The following is a 15976-nucleotide window of genomic DNA, read 5'->3' as shown; positions in this document are numbered from 1 at the left end:
AGAACTGCCTGGCTATTTTTAGCCATTTCATGGTGTTCCGTGGTAGAAAAATTCCATAATCCCAGTCTCCGAAGTACTTACCTCTCCGGTCTTCTGGTATTGCAGACAAAATCGCGCTGAATATGTGTTCGTGAGCATGTCGACGTGTTTGAGCGTGCGTCTGTAGGAAGCCTTCTAGAAGTGGAATCCTGTGTCAGGGGTGTGAGCATTTGTAAACGTGCTGGCTCTACCTAAATTGCCTGCAGCATCACTCCCAGCCAGGCCCAAGGCTTCTGTCCCCGCACCCAGGACCTTCCAGGCTTCATCATTCTTGGCCTCTCTGGCGGGAGCTTGAGCGTCTTTTCGTGGGTTTAGAAGCCACTTGTGTTTCTGTTTCTGTGAACTGCCTGGGTTCTTTGCTCACTTTTTAGGGAGTTGTTGAGCTTTTTCTTACTGGTATATATTGATAATTTTTTTTTTTTTTTTCTTTTGAGACAGAGTTTCACTCTTGTTGCCCAGGCTGGAGTGCAGTGGTGCAATCTCAGCTCACTGCAGCCTCCGCCTCCCGGGTTCAAGTGATTCTCCTGCCTCAGTCTCCCCAGTAGCTGAGATTACAGGCACACGTCACCACGCCCAGCTAATTTTGTATTTTTAGTGAGACGGGGTTTCTCCATGTTGGTCACACTGGTCTTGAACTCTTGACCCCAGGTGATCCACCCGCCTCGACCTCCCAAAGTGCTGGGATTACAGGTGTGAGCCACTGCACCCGGCCTCAACCTGGTAAGTTTTTACAAAGTGAACCATGTGGAACCACCATCCAGAGCAGACATAGGACATCCCAGCACCCCAGAGCTCCCCGTGGGTGCCTCACTGTCATCCACCCCCACCCCAAAGATCACTGCCCATCTGTCTGCCAGCATTCTAGAGTGATCTTGCCTGTCTTCAAGTTGTGGTAAATAGATTCTTAGGCCGGGCGCGGTGGCTCAAGCCTGTAATCCCAGCACTTTGGGAGGCCGAGACGGGCGGATCACGAGGTCAGGAGATCGAGACCATCCTGGCTAACACGGTGAAACCCCGTCTCTACTTAAAAAAAAATACAAAAAACTAGCCGGGCGAGGTGGCGGGCGCCTGTAGTCCCAGCTACTCGGGAGGCTGAGGCAGGAGAATGGCGTAAACCCGGGAGGCGGAGCTTGCAGTGAGCTGAGATCCGGCCACTACGCTCCAGCCTGGGGGACAGCGAGACTCCGTCTCAAAAAAAAAAAAAAAATAGATTCTTACAGTGTACGTTAGAATACATGTCCACGTGTGTCAGCCACTTCTTCAGCATCTTGGCTCACTGCGACCTCTGCCTCCTGGGTTCAAGCAATTCTCCTGCTTCAGCTTCCTGAGTAGCTGGGATTCCAGGTGCGCGCCACTACACCCATCTAATTTTTGTATTTTTTTTTTTTTTTTTTTGAGACGGAGTCTCGCTCTGTCGCCCAGGCTGGAGTGCAGTGGCCGGATCTCAGCTCACTGCAAGCTCCGCCTCCCGGGTTTACGCCATTCTCCTGCCTCAGCCTCCCGAGTAGCTGGGACTACAGGCGCCCGCCACCGCGCCTGGCTAGTTTTTTGTATTTTTAGTAGAGACGGGGTTTCACCGTGTTAGCCAGGATGGTCTCGATCTCCTGACCTCGTGATCCTCCCGCCTCGGCCTCCCAAAGTGCTGGGATTACAGGCTTGAGCCACCGCCCGGCCTAATTTTTGTATTTTTAGTAGAGATGGGGTTTTACCATGTTGGCCAGGCTGGTCTCAAACTCCTGACCTCAAATGATCCACCTGCCTCAGCCTCCCAAAGTGCTGGGATTACAGACGTGAGCCACTGCGCCTGGCCCCTTATTGATTTTTTGATCATGTTGTTTATGAGTTGTGAGAAAGGTATGATAATTCCTACTGTAATTGTAGATTTATTTGTCCTTTTAGTTCTATCACTTTTTGCTCTTTAGTTTGAAGCCATGTTATTAGGAGCAGACAGATTGAAGTTGGTTATATCTCCATTTTGAATTGACTTTTGTTGAATATTCCTTTTTATCGTTGGAAATACTTTCTCCTTCAAGTTGGCTTTGTAGCTAACTTAGCTCTGCTTTGGGTTTGTGCAGGATGGCTTGTTTCATCCCTTTTCTTTTGATTTCTCTAGTCCATCATATTCACAGTGTGTCTCTTACAATAGCACGTAGCTGACTTTTGTCTTGTTGTTATTCAGTCTGTGAATGGGAGTATTTAAGACTATTTACGGTTAATATAATAACTGATTTTTGGGAGAAAACTTTTAACTTATGTCCTATTATTTGTCTCATATGTCCTTTTTCTGTTTTTTGCTTTTTCTTTCTTTGGATCAATCAAACATTTAAATATTTACTCTTCTTTTAGCTTGTTGGTACATTTCTATCCTTCTAACGATTATACTAGGCAGTTTATAACAACCCTTATTTAAAACTCCACAAGTGCCGGGCGTGGTGGCTCACGCCTGTAATCCCAGCACTTTGGGAGGCTGAGGCGGGCGGATCACGAGGTCAGGAGATCAAGACCATCCTGGCTAACACTGTGAAACCCCATCTCTACTAAAAATACAAAAAAAACTTAGCCGGGCGTGGTGACGGGCACCTGTAGTCCCAGCTACTCAGGAGGCTAAGGCAGAAGAATGGCGTGAACCCGGGAGGCGGAGATTGCGGTGAGCTGAGATCGCGGTGAGCCGAGATCGCGCCACTGCAGTCCAGCCTGGGCGACAGAGCGAGACTCTGTCTCAAAAATAAATAAATAAAACTCTACAAGACATTGTTATTGTTGTTTCAAATAGTAGTTATTGATCCAGGCATGGTGGCTCACGCCTGTAATCTCAGCACTCTGGGAGGCTGAGGCAGGAGAATCACCTGAATCCGGGGGGTGGAGGTTGCAGTGAGCCGAGATTGCACCACTGTACTCCAGCCTGGGCAACAGAGCGAGAACCTCCATCTCAAAAAAAAAAAGAAAAAGAAAAAGAAAAAAGTATTTATATTGATTCTTTGTGGCCTCTTGTTTTTTTTGTCATGGGGTCTTGTTTTCTAGTGTGCCTGGTATTTTGCAGGTGTCGTGTTTGAGAAATCGTAGAAGGTCTGGGTGACGTCATCCATCCATCATACAGGGGATAGGCAGAAGGCCTGTGTCCCATTGAGGCAGATGTGTTTCCAGTTGGCCTTGTTCCCAGGGTACAGCCCTTCTGGGGTCTCAGCTGGGCAGTGACACCCTCAGATGGTGGAATCCTCTGCTTGGCGTTCGTCTTGCTCCTTTCTGCATAGCTCGTAGCTGGCAAGCGCTTTGGGGGAGATTTTTGCACACAGAATGTGGAGTGACATGCTTCTCTGAGGTTTCCTTCTCTCCCTCGAGTTCTGCCTGCTGGGGCACCCTCATTCTTCCTTCTCGGTGCCCAGCCCTGTGAGTGTGCCCAGGCTCTAGGCTGTTGCGTTCTCTTGTCACGTCTGCTCAGTCCCAGTCATCGATGAGGCTCCAAGGACAACAGGCTTAACCTCGCTGTGACTGAGGGCTCTTCTCTGTCCTCTGGGATCCGGACCTCGCAAGTCTGAGCTGACAAAGTTGTTTACCAGTGTCTTCGGTTGGGTGTTTTTATTGTTTTTATCCAGCTTTTACCGTTGTTTTAAATGGGAAGACCAGTCTGATACCAGCTGTTAAGCCATAGCTTGAGGAGGAAGTTTCTTGGCGAGTTCTAGGAACTTCAGATGGCGTGAGAGGCTCAGCCTCTGCCCATCAGATGCCACGTGTCCTGCTATGCCAGGTCCCATGTTTTAGTCCACGGGGCTTTCTTAGAAAAAAGTCTATTCTGTGAGTTAGCAGGAGAAAAAAGGAAAGAAAGAAGGGACGGAGGGAGGGAGGAAGAAAGGAAAGAAAGGAAAGAAAGAAAGAGAAAGAAAGAGTCATAGTTAGAATTTCCACACTCCAGTATTATTTTAAAATAATTCCTCCCTCATTTTTTCTAATACTTTAATGACTTCTTTTTTTTAATTTAAATCTTTGGTCCACCTGTATTTTATTTTGGTGTAAGAAACAAAGGATGTTTCCTGAGTTTGTTTCTAGGTGGTTCTGTAGTCGTCAGACATGATTTATTGAATAATCATCACTGATGGGAAATGGTGTCACTATTGTAGGTTAAATTCTTGTGTGTATTCAGGCCTCACTTGGGACCTGTGTTTTACTTTATTGGCTGGTCTATCCTTCCATACCGTGTTAGTTGTGTGTTAGTTGCGTGTTCGTTGCGCACCCTGGTGACGCTCACCGAGCTGTGACTCGTGGCTCTTGGAACATTTTAATTCTCGTCCCGCCTCTTGGCTACGAATAATACGTTTTCTGCATAGTCCTCTTTGTTTTATTTTCTGTGTGAATGTTGGAATCAGCCGATCTGACTCTAACAAAAAATTCGTCCTGCTTTTTATCTTTCAGTCTAACTGGCTTCTTGAAACTATAGATTAACTTGGGAATTGCTGTCTTTACACTGCAGCGGACACGCAGGTGTCCACGCGACTCCCCTGCCCAGCAGGAGGGCACCGTGTTTGGCTTCTCCAGACCTCACGAGGTCCTTCGTCCCCGTCTGTTTCCCAGGCCGCTGTTGGCTGCACTGCACGCTATCCTGGATCTCTTTTCCCCCTGGATTTTCTAAGTGGCTGTTCGTGTAAAGGGAAGCCGGAGATTTCATAGGTGACATTTTCACCTGTTCACCTTACTGTACTCCTGCTGGATCTCTTGGCTTTTCACCTGCAGCTAATGATGATGTCACCTCCCTCTTTCCAGTTGCCGCAGCACTTCCTCCTCTCTTGCCCGTGTGTGGCGTCATGCGCCTGTGGCCACGGCGCTGCTGGTGTAAGTGGCTGGCGCGTCACTGACTCACTAGTGTTTAACCGTTAACCCAGTGTCGGCTTTTGACTTGATGTGTAGACGTGTAGACAAACGCGGAGAATCGAGTGAAAGAAGCATCTCTCTGTGCCTGCTTTGCCATGTTTTTTAGAAGCTAGGAAGCGCGTTGAGTCGCGTTCGCCACGGTTTGGCTGCGCGTGGAGGAGACGGACAGGTTTCTTTCTCCCTCTGACTTGGGTCTGGTGTGTCCCGTTCCCAGCGCTCCTGCGGCTCTGCAGTAGGTCGTGGAGCCAGCAGACGACGTGTGCCATCCGCTCAGCATGCCCTGTTTCCTTAGGTATGGAGATGTCAACACCACAAGGCCGTACCCGGGGCCTGTGGCGCAACATCTCGGCACGGCCACTGTCCCAGGGGCTCCGGCCGCGCCATGGAGGGGCACAAGCCTGGGTCTGCGCCTCAGCCCGTCTGAGTACTCTCGGCGATGTGGTGCCTGTACCCGGCCCAGGGACCTCAGGAAGAGCCACAACTGGTGCTATGCTGGGATGGACAGGGAAGTGGGGACACCTGTATGGTGGGTGAATCAAGGCTGTGCTGGAGAAAGACGTGAAAAGAAGGAATGTTCCAGCTCATCCTCACATCAACCGGGGGCAGGAAGATAGGTCAGCCCTGAGGGAATCGAAAAGATACCTCTGTCACCACGTGTTCTGTTCTTTGTTTTTTTTTTTTTTTTTTTTTTGAGACGGAGTCTCGCTCTGTCACCCAGGCTGGAGTGCAGTGGCGCGATCTCGGCTCACTGCAAGCTCCGCCTCCCGGGTTCACGCCATTCTCCTGCCTCAGCCTCCCGAGTAGCTGGGACTACAGGCGCCCGCCACCGCGCCCGGCTAGTTTTTTGTATTTTTAGTAGAGACGGGGTTTCACCGTGTTAGCCAGGATGGTCTCGATCTCCTGACCTCGTGATCCGCCTGCCTCGGCCTCCCAAAGTGCTGGGATTACAGGCTTGAGCCACCACGCCCGGCCTGTTCTTTGTTTTTTGAGACGGAGTCTTGCTCTGTCCCCCAGGCTGGAGTGCAGTGGTGCGATCTTGGCTCACTGCAAGCTCCGCCTCCCGGGTTCAAGCGATTCTCCTGCCTCAGCCTCCCCAGGAGCTGGGACTACAGGCGTGCGCCACCTCACCCGGCTAATTTTTGTATTTTTAGTAGAGATGGGGTTTCACCGTGTTGGCCAGGCTGGTCTTGAACACTCCTGACCTCAAGTGATCCACTTGCCTCGGCTTCCCAAAGTGCTGGGATTACAGGCGTGAGCCACCACACCCGCCTTGTTTGGTTCTTTATTTTGAAAGTCAGAAAAGTCAAGGGTCTCTCCAATCCTGAGTGAGGCTGGGGCTTTGGTCCTGCTGCCTGGGAACCATGAGGGGGTGGAGCAGCAGGTGGCTTAGAAGGTGCCTGAGGGCCACGCGGAGGGTGGATCCCTGGGGCACGGGAGGCCGCCTCACAGGGGCGCACCCAGAGGGCAGTAGTCCCCAAAAGGCCTGAAAGCCGGCCCCTGCTCCTGGAAGATGTAATGAAATGAACACTGTGACTCGCAGACGTGAGCCACCAGCGGGGCGTCTGCCTGTAACCAGGGAGGATCCCCAAGGCCTGCTGAGGCTTGGGGCCTTGCTGGGTGGGTGCCTGGATGCTAACCGGGCTGCCCTGAGACCCAGATTGAGGCGCGTGGTGCACAGCAGTCAGAGCCCCCGCCTCCAGCTGTGCTTTTCGTGACGGAAGTGCGGAGTGTGGACTCGCGCTCTGTCTACACGTGTGGAGCGAAAGTGAGCGTTTTCTCCCCTGCCCCTGGTGCTTCTCTCTGCATTTGACTCAGCGATGCCTTGTGTGTCTGGAGGCCCTGATCACTTCTGCAGGGGAGGGTGCTATGATCCGGGCAGTGTGTGGCCCCTGGTCAGGCCCCTGGATTTCCAAACTCAGGTGAGACGTCTGGAGTGGGCTTGCATTCCTCCTGCCGGCCAGCTCTGCGGCTGTGTTGATCTGATCGCTGCAGAAATGAAAGTCTCGGGGTGCTCTGAAACCAGGTGTCTGGCACACTGGTCCTGTTGAACGACCGTGTCCTCAAAGGAAGTTCTTCGGCTCTGCAGGAAGCTGTGCTGGAAGGCACAGGACTGGAGGCTGCGCTGGGGCTCCATGGGCTTCCCCCTGCCACTGAGCCTGGGCAGCCGCTGCACTCCCCACAGGCCCCCCAAGTTCCCAGCCGTCCCGTCTGTGCCCAGTTAGAGGTGAGGGTGTGCTGCCCTGCGGGGCAGGGTTCCTACACTGAGGGGCTTCCCAGGGCTTCCAGATAACACGGTCTCCTGTCCAGGCACTTCCTGGTGGGTCGGGTTAAATTTCCATCCAGGCCGGGCGCGGTGGCTCACGCCTGTAATCCCAGCACTTTGGGAGGCCGAGGCGGGCGGATCACAAGGTCAGGAGATCGAGACCACGGTGAAACCCCGTCTCTACTAAAAATACAAAAAATTAGCCGGGCGCGGTTGTGGGCGCCTGTAGTCCCAGCTACTCGGGAGGCTGAGGCAGGAGAATGGCGTGAACCCGGGAGGCGGAGCTTGCAGTGAGCCGAGATCGCGCCACTGCACTCCAGCCTGGGCGACAGAGCGAGACTCCGTCTCAAAAAAAAAAAAAAAAAAAAAATTTCCATCCAGACCCTTTATCCCAGGTGGCCCGAGCCTGGTGTCTGCCCTGTGCCGGCTGGCAGAGGCCTCGGGAGGGCAGGGCCTGAAGACAGAGGTCCAGGGGCATCTCTGGTGTAGGAGAGGTCACAAGGGCTGTGACGGGCCCCCAAGGCCTGCCTCTGATGGCCTTTCCTTCTGGCATCAGGCCTCTAAGCCATGGCCACCCATGTCACCCACTGACAGCTGCTACCGGGCAGGCCTTTCCACACGTGCTCCCTACACAGATCGCATAGCCTCGGGAGATTTCAGGTTTCTTCCTCTTTTTATTATCTTAAGCCTGCTTTGGGCGCGGTGGCTCAAGCCTGTAATCCCAGCACTTTGGGAGGCCGAGACAGGCGGATCACGAGGTCAGGAGATCGAGACCATCCTGGCTGACACGGTGAAACCCCGTCTCTACTAAAAAATACAAAAATCTAGCCGGGCGAGGTGGCGGGCGCCTGTAGTCCCAGCTACACAGGAGGCTGAGGCAGGAGAATGGCGTAAACCCGGGAGGCGGAGCTTGCAGTGAGCTGAGATCCGGCCACTGCACTCCAGCCTGGGCGACAGAGCGAGACTCCGTCTCAAAAAAAAAAAAAAAAAAAAAAAGACTGCTTTGGTCGCCTTCCGGACACCACCACTGCCCTGGGACTCTTCCCTTCGCTGCAAGGAAGATGTAACGTGGCTGAAGGGGCCTGTACAAATGCAGAACATTTGGGCCCAGGGTGAGGCAGACTCTGTGGGCCACCGAGCCTGCAGGCCTTGCCCGGACCTCCAGAACATACATCAGACAGTGGCCCCACGTGCACCTGGGGCAGGCCTGCCATCACCACATGCTCCGGCCAGCTGTGGCTACTGCCAGAGGGGCCTTGGGCTCCCTGGGCATCCTACAAGCCCTGAGGCACACGGCGGCCAGGCTCTCTTCGGCGGAGCCCACTGACCTCAGAGCCTCAGCAGCACCTGGTGTCCGGAGACACCAACACTAGCCCCGTGCTTCCAGGTGGCAGAGAGGGAAGTGGAGGAAGCAGGCTCTCCGCCGGCTTTTCTTTTTCAGTCGCCACCAGCTTCAGAGAGTGCGGGTCCTTCCCGCCGCGGAGCCCTCTTCTCTAATTGTGTTGGACCAGGGAGGTGTCACCAGTTCTTCTGAACGGATTCTGTCCCTCCCGCTCCAGCCTGAATGGCTGGCATAGCTCTGACAGGGTTGGCCCATGACCCCAGCTGGCGGGGAGGGCTTGTCAGCCACAGGCTGGATGCCAGGAGTCCCGCCATGCTCTGAGAGCAGCGCATCGGGGCTCAGCCCTCTCCCAGCCGTCAGGAGCTTCGCCGGCAGGCGGGCCCAAGTCTCCCCGGGAGTGGCCACCTGTCCTCAGGCAGGGCCGACTGCACGCCTGTCACCCTCGGGGGACTTTGTCATGTCCACTCTCCTCGTGCCTCACCCCGTCCCGGAGCCTCTCTGCCAGGCCAGTTTTATGCTCGGCAGGAGCGGGGGCCACAGCTGTGACTCCCGCCCCTGGGGTCTTTGTCTCCGCAGGTGGTGCTGTGGGTCGGCCTGGGCATCCTGGTGGTGAGCACTGTCACCACACTGTCTGTGGGCGAGGAGGTCCCCGAGGACTTGGCAGAGGAAGCCCCCGGTGGCCGACTTGGAGAGGCCGAGGGTTTGGTGAAGGCAGAGGCAGCGCGACTCTCAGGTATGCCCACCCTGGGCCTTTGAGCCTTCTCAGGGCAGGTGCCCACTGGGCATCTCCTGGGTCTGGTCCAAGGATTGTGCTTATCTGCTCAGTGGCCTCTGTCCTATGTGGGTGCAGCCAGCGGGGTAGGGCCACCGCCTTGCCCATGAAGATGCTCTGTGCACCATGGCTGGCTGTGGGGTGACCGCCTGTATGCGGGGAACGTGGGACAGGAGTGGCCGCCTGTATGCAGGGAACGTGGGACAGGAGTGGCCGCCTGTATGCGGGGAACGTGGGACGGGAGTGGCCGCCTGTATGCGGGGAACGTGGGACGGGAGTGGCCGCCTGTATGCGGGGAACGTGGGACGGGAGTGGCCGCCTGTATGCGGGGAACGTGGGACGGGAGTGGCCGCCTGTATGCGGGGAACGTGGGACGGGAGTGGCCGCCTGTATGCGGGGAACGTGGGACGGAGTGGCCGCCTGTATGCGGGGAACGTGGGACGGGAGTGGCCGCCTGTATGCGGGGAACGTGGGACGGAGTGGCCGCCTGTATGCGGGGAACGTGGGACGGGAGTGGCCGCCTGTATGCGGGGAACGTGGGATGGGAGTGGCCGCCTGTATGTGGGGAACGTGAGACGGAGTGGCCGCCGGCCTGGATGCCTGCCACTCGGTGGGCTAGGTGGGGTGTACGTTTCTGAGTGTTGCTCACGTGCTGTTCATTTGAGGATGTCAGTTTCTCCGGTTTTCTCCTGGACAGGGTCGGCGATCAGGCCTCAGTTTGGTTTGCTGCTTCAGGTTATTTATTATTTGTTCACCAGGACCGTGGGTGGAGTTAGGACCGTGAGCCCTCATGCAGCTAGCTGCAGGCCACTTTGGGATGGGCCCCGCGGTGCCCTGTAATCTTGACTCTCCGTCTGTGGCACAGTCCCGGCCGCGGTGCCCCGTAACCCTGATGCCTCCGTCTGTGGCAGAGCCCAGGGGTGCAGAGATAGGTGTTTCCTGAGTGTGGCTTTCCAGGTGCAGCTGCAGCTCCGTGGCCTGGATGGCTACTGCCTCCCTGACCCTCCCAGGCCTAGAGGGGGAGTGCCACACTGGGCGGCCCTGCAGGCAGCAGACCTCCCCGGGCCCAGGCCTGCCCACGAGCTCTGAGTGGCGCCAGGCAGGCATGGGCAGGCAGGTGCCGTCCACGATGACCTTCATGCTGGGGTCTTCTGCCCCTGACAACAGCCGGGTTTATTCATCCACAGTGCCTGTGTGTCCGCCACGTCCAACGCACCCCTGAGCAGAGGCCCCAGCTCAGTCAGATTGTCTGGGCGTCATCTGCACACCACCCTGGGAGCCCTGGTGAGCAGTACCGGCTGTGGCTGGGGGTCTCAGGTCGCTGTGGAGGTGCTGGCCAGTGACTTCCTCCTCGGGGAGGGGCCTCCACTTCTATAATGGCCAGGAGGAGAGGTCCGTCGAAGGGAGCCCCTGGCTTCTGCTGAGCGTGTGGGGGCGCCGTCTCAGCCGTGACCCTGGGGCTTCTTGTCATCTCTGCTCTGAGCTCCGCACTCTGTGCCTGGAAAGCTCCTTCCCAGTGTTGTCACCTCATACACACCCTCCGAGGGTCTCCCTGGATCCGCTGTGCTCAGATTTGCCAAGGATGACTGTTCCTGGATGGCGAAGGTGGGCAGGGGAGCCCTGCCTTCTGGGTTCCCTGCAGCTGGCGGGGCTGTGGCTGGGGACAGTTGGGGTCACCAGAGGAAGAAAACGTGAGTGTTGGAAGCCGCCGGTGGCTGCCAGCTGCCCTGCGTTGGCTTTGGTGATTCGGCCTGGAACAAAGTCCACCTGGAGAGGCAGGTGGGGGTTTTACACCCACCTCAGCTGGGGCCCCAGGCTCGGTACTGCTGAGCAGGGCCACCTGTTGCTGTCCAGGCCTCTGGGCTAGAGTGGGCGCTGACACGGAAACTGTCGGTGGGTCCAGTGTGCTGGGACCCCCCGGCCTGGGCAGTGAGGGGTGTCGCCCTCGTCTAGCGGGCTGCTGGGAGTGGACTTCTCTTCTCAGTGGCAGCCAGCAGGAGGCTCCCCGTCCCCCCAGCCCTGCACGGCCTCCGCTTGCGGCTGGTGCAAGCAGCTGTATCCTGTCATGAGGCTTGTGCGGGCCGCCTCCGGCTCACCTGGTGCCCTCCGAGGCCACATCTGGTTTCTATTTCTTCCACGAGGCTGTAACAAAACACATGGCCCCTCTCAGAACCACATGCCGCTTGTTTTTAGCGTGTCTCCGATTTTCCAGCCCCGGCTCCCCCATGATAGATGGGCTGCCTGGCTGAGGCTGAGCTGGGGTCGAGGGTCCTGCACCGATGCGCGCTCCCTGTCGGACGGCTGAGCGGAGTTTTATTGGTCTCCTTGATGCTGCAGAGGCCAAAAATGGTATCTGCTGACCGGGTGAGAGTCCTGCGTGGCCCTGGGCTATGGCTGGGAATCCCATCCTCATGCAGATGTCGTGGTTAGACGCGCACAGCCTGGGCCCCATGCACGGCCTCGCAGGTCTTTGTGAGCATGGCTGAGTCCCTGCAAAGGCTCATGAAGACGGTTACCTTGAAAGCTGGGAGTCGGGCCGTTCCTACCTGCTCTCTCTAGCACCCTGGAGGCGAGGGGCAGGTTCGGGTTTTGTGACATCTGTTCCTTTCTTGGAGCTGCAGGTCCCCCGTCCCTCCCGGTTCCTGCACGCCCCTCATTTGCTGCACGGGGCAGCACAGCAGGGCCCACACCCCTCAGGCACCCTCGTGCCCGCTCCCCCAGTGGGGCAGGCACAGCTGCACTTCCACTCGGTGAGCAAATGAGGCAGCGGCCTGGCTGAGAAGGGAGCCAGAATGCGGTGATAGGGGACGGAATGAGGGTCTGGCTGGGTGTCGACGGGTCGTGCGTGTTGGTGCAGGGGCAGAGATGGTCACAGTTCTGTGTGCTCAGGCCCAAGCGGGGACACACGGCCCCCACGCGTGGAGCCAGGTCACATGGCTCAACCCAGGCCAGAGGCTGCGGGAGGCAGGGTCCTTCGGAACCTGGCCAGGTCCTGTGCGGCTGGCACAGTTATCTCAGACAATGGAATCAGCTCCCTGCCATTTCAGGACAGCAGCAGAAACACGGCACAAAATTATAACAGGAGGAGAGGTGTGGGGGACACAGCAAAGGAGCTATCAGAAGCCTTCTCCGGGCCAGTGTGGTGGCTCACACCTGGAATCCCAGCACTTTGGGAGGCCAAGGCAGGAGGATCACCTGAGGTCAGGAGTTTGAGATCAGCCCGGCCAACATGGTGAAACCCCGTCTCTACTAAAAATACAAAAATGAGCCGGGTATAGTGGCAGGATGCTGAGGTGGGAGGATCGCTTGAGCCTGGAAGGTCGAGGCTGCAGGGAGCCGAGATGGCACCATTGCACTCCAGCCTGGGTGACAGAGTGGGACCCTGTCTCTTAAAAAAAAAAAAAAGGCCGGGCACAGTGGCTCAAGCCTGTAATCCCAGCACTTTGGAAGGCCCAGGCGGGCGGATCACGAGGTCAGGAGATCAAAACCATCCTGGCTAACACGGTGAAACCCCGTCTCTACTAAAAAATACAAAAAAACTAGCCAGGTGAGGTGGCGGGCGCCTGTAGTCCCAGCTACTCGGGAGGCTGAGGCAGGAGGATGGTGTAAACCCGGGAGGCGGAGCTTGCAGTGAGCCGAGATCCGTCCACTGCACTCCAGCCTGGGCGACAGAGCAAGACTCTGTCTCAAACAAACAAACAAACAAACAAAAAGCTTTCTCAGTAGGGCATTGCTCCAGCAGGGTGGCAATGTCCCCACAGTCAGAGGAGAGAAGGGGGAAGCATGTGGCCCTAAGTCTCTCACAGATCATTCCGTGCTGTATGGAAGGAACTGGGAGCTTCTCCCGCCTCCCAAGAGACAGCAGCAGTGCCAGCCGCAGTGGAGGCAAAAGCAGTGGTGAGGAGGTTCCGCCTGCTGGAGGCTGTACCAGGGCCTGGCTATGTTGCCAGCCCAGACACCCGGGTACCAGGAGCCAGATGGCCTGGGATTCCCCTCCACGTTCGGAAAGATGAGACCATGAGGTCATCGGTCAGCTATGTGTGGAAGATTGGGCTGTAAAGCCAAGCCCTTAATGAGTAATCCTTTCTCATGGCAGCATCAAGGGAAAGTCAGAAAGCAGCTATTGGAAAAGTTGCCTAAAAGCAGGGACTAGCTTTTAAAAGTCACGTCAGCGGCCATTGTTCCCGCCTCTTGCGAGTGTGGCGCCCTGGGATCCCGAGCCTCCTCGTGAACTTGGGGTGGCGCTCGAGTGGATGAGGAACTCCGTCAGTGGGATGCTGGGACTATGTTTCTTTTTTTTTTTTTTTGAGATGGAGTCTCGCTCTGTCACCCAGGCTGGAGTGCAGCGGCCGGATCTCAGCTCACTGCAAGCTCCGCCTCCCGGGTTTACGCCATTCTCCTGCCTCAGCCTCCCGAGTAGCTGGGACTACAGGCACCTGCCACCACGCCCGGCTAGTTTTTTGTATTTTTTAGTAGAGACGGGGTTTCACCGTGTTAGCCCGGGTGGTCTCGATCTCCTGACCTTGTGATCCGCCTGTCTCGGCCTCCCAAAGTGCTGGGATTACAGGCGTGAGCCACCGCGCCCGGCCACCGGGACTATGTTTAAAAGTCGCTTCTTCTGGGGACCATCTGACATGACTGTCTCCGTCTTTGCTGATCACAAGGCACACAGAGGGAGCCACGGCGGGTCCAGGCTGGCAGCCTGCAGAGCCACCTTGCCAACTCTTGGGGTCTGGACGGCAGCGTCGCTGGCCTCCCTGCCCGTCTGTGCTGGCCTTTGGACTGGGGTGGACGCCAGCCTTGAATGTGGAGTTGGGGACGCATTAGATGTTGCCCCTTCCCCTCCAGGTCACCACCTCCAAGTCCCCGAGTGTGCCTCACTCCAAAGACTGAGTCCTGAGCTGTGGCCTTGGCAGCCTCGGGGCCTCCGTGCCCGACTGGACAGCAGGGAGGAAAGTGAGGGATCCGCCTCCGCCGTGGCCCAGTCGTGGCCTCTGTCACTTGTTAGGAAGGTGTGTGTTTCTGTGCGTGCCAGGAGCTGGGAAGTCAGCACCCGGCAGTGAGGAGCCGCTGGGACAGGGCCTAACACGGCATCCCTGGCGCCGGTGCCGATGACGCCCACGGGTCGTGGTTTTTTGTGACTGGAGATGATTTTTGTTTTTCTTTTTCTTTTTGAGACAGAATCTCGCTCTGTCGCCCAGGCTGGAGTGCACTGGCACGATACTGGCTAACTACAGCCTCCACCTCCCAAGTTCAAGCGATTCTCCCACCTCAGCCTCCCGAGTAGCCGAGAGTATAGGCACGGCACCACACCCGGCTAATTTTGTATTTTTTGTTGAGACAGGGTTTCGCCAGGATGGTGTTAAACTCCTGACCTCGAGTGGTCTTCCTGCCTCGGCCGCACCGCACACCTGGCCTGGAGGCGATTTTTGAAGCCGAATGAGGGGGATGGTTGCTCTGCGGCAGCACCCTCCGCTGGGTGTTCCTCAGGGGGTGTGTGGAGCTGTCCCTCTTGGCCGTGGCCGCCTCTACTGTGGCTTAGCTGGTGTATTGCTGGCCTCTTAGGAGAAGAAATTCAGATGCCAGAGATCTCCTCCCTCCTGAGGAGCTCAGTCGTGAGCTGGCGGGGGCACTGCCCACACAGGGCCCCTTTCTGTCTTTGCGCAACCTGTGTTCATGTCGAGATCCGAAGCGGCTGGCAGCACTCAGATGTTTTTCAGTTGCTAATTTTGAAGTTTTGTGTTAGTTTTACTGCAGCCAAGAGGCACTGCGGGCAAACTGTCCCTGACGCAAAGGTCGGCTCCGCTGTGGAAGAGGCTGTGTGCATTGCCCGCGGACAGCTGCAGAGCGCCAGGCATGAAGGCTGTGAGTGCGGCCCTCGGCTGGTCAGCTGCTGCCGGCGGCGGGGAGCCAGGACGCTCGCGCAGGCTTCCGGCAGGTGCCCGTGCAATCCAGCAACACTTGCAGAACGCTGAGAGGCATGGCGTTCCCGGGAGGTTCTCCAAAGAAAGGGACCTCTGGGGCAGCTCCTGGCTCACCGTGCTCACCTCCCATCCTGCGGCTCCTGCACCCACACGGAGCTCCCGCTGGAGCCCCAGACGGTCATTCACGGCCTGAGGAACTGAATTTTGCTTCGTGCTGAGAAAATGACTTCTCAGAGGCAACTTGTCCTGTGACAATGGAGATTTCCTTTGTTTTGCTATATATTCCCTTCCCCTCCCCAGCCTCCCTTTCTTCACGTAGTCATCCATTGGACAGGCCCTCTTGAGTGACAGTCGTGGCTCGTTTCTGCATATGGAGCCTCTGCCGAGGCTTAATCATGTGATGGCGACTGGTGTGTTTTCACTTGCTCTGGCGGGTGGCCAAACGCTTATAGAACTGGTCACTTGGGCCGGGTGCAGTGGACCACTTGAGGACAGGAGTTTGAGACCAGCCTAGCCAATGTGGTGAAACCCTGTGTCTACTAAAGATATACAAAAATCAGCCAGGCATTGTGGCAGGTGCCTGTAATCCCAGCTACAGGAGGCTGAGGCATGGAAATTGCTTGAACCTGGGAGGCAGAGGTTGCGGTGAGCTGAGATTGCGCCACTGCACTGCAGCCTGGGCGACACAGCAGGAGTCCGTCTGAAAAAAAAAAAAAAAAAACCCAACAACAACGGTTGAATTTGTTACTTAGCTAAACTGTAGAGCCTAGTGT

The 15976-nt window shown here is 56.4% G+C and overlaps 1 protein-coding gene across 4 annotated transcripts in view; it reads left to right on the top strand.

Moving 5' to 3' along the window:
* Positions 1-15976, top strand: part of LOC105469292 (solute carrier family 38 member 10) — a 52926-nt gene that overhangs the window by 28069 nt on the left and 8881 nt on the right. For all 4 annotated transcript variants that reach the window (XM_011720180.3, XM_011720182.3, XM_011720181.3 and 1 more), the window contains one exon: positions 9084-9240. In XM_011720180.3, coding sequence (XP_011718482.2) covers positions 9084-9240 — 157 coding nt within the window. The remainder of the gene's footprint in view (positions 1-9083; positions 9241-15976) is intronic.

Source organism: Macaca nemestrina, chromosome 17 (genome assembly GCF_043159975.1).
Source record: "Macaca nemestrina isolate mMacNem1 chromosome 17, mMacNem.hap1, whole genome shotgun sequence".
NCBI classification, from domain to species: Eukaryota; Metazoa; Chordata; class Mammalia; order Primates; family Cercopithecidae; genus Macaca; species Macaca nemestrina.
This window is presented reverse-complemented; position numbering and strand designations above follow the sequence as displayed.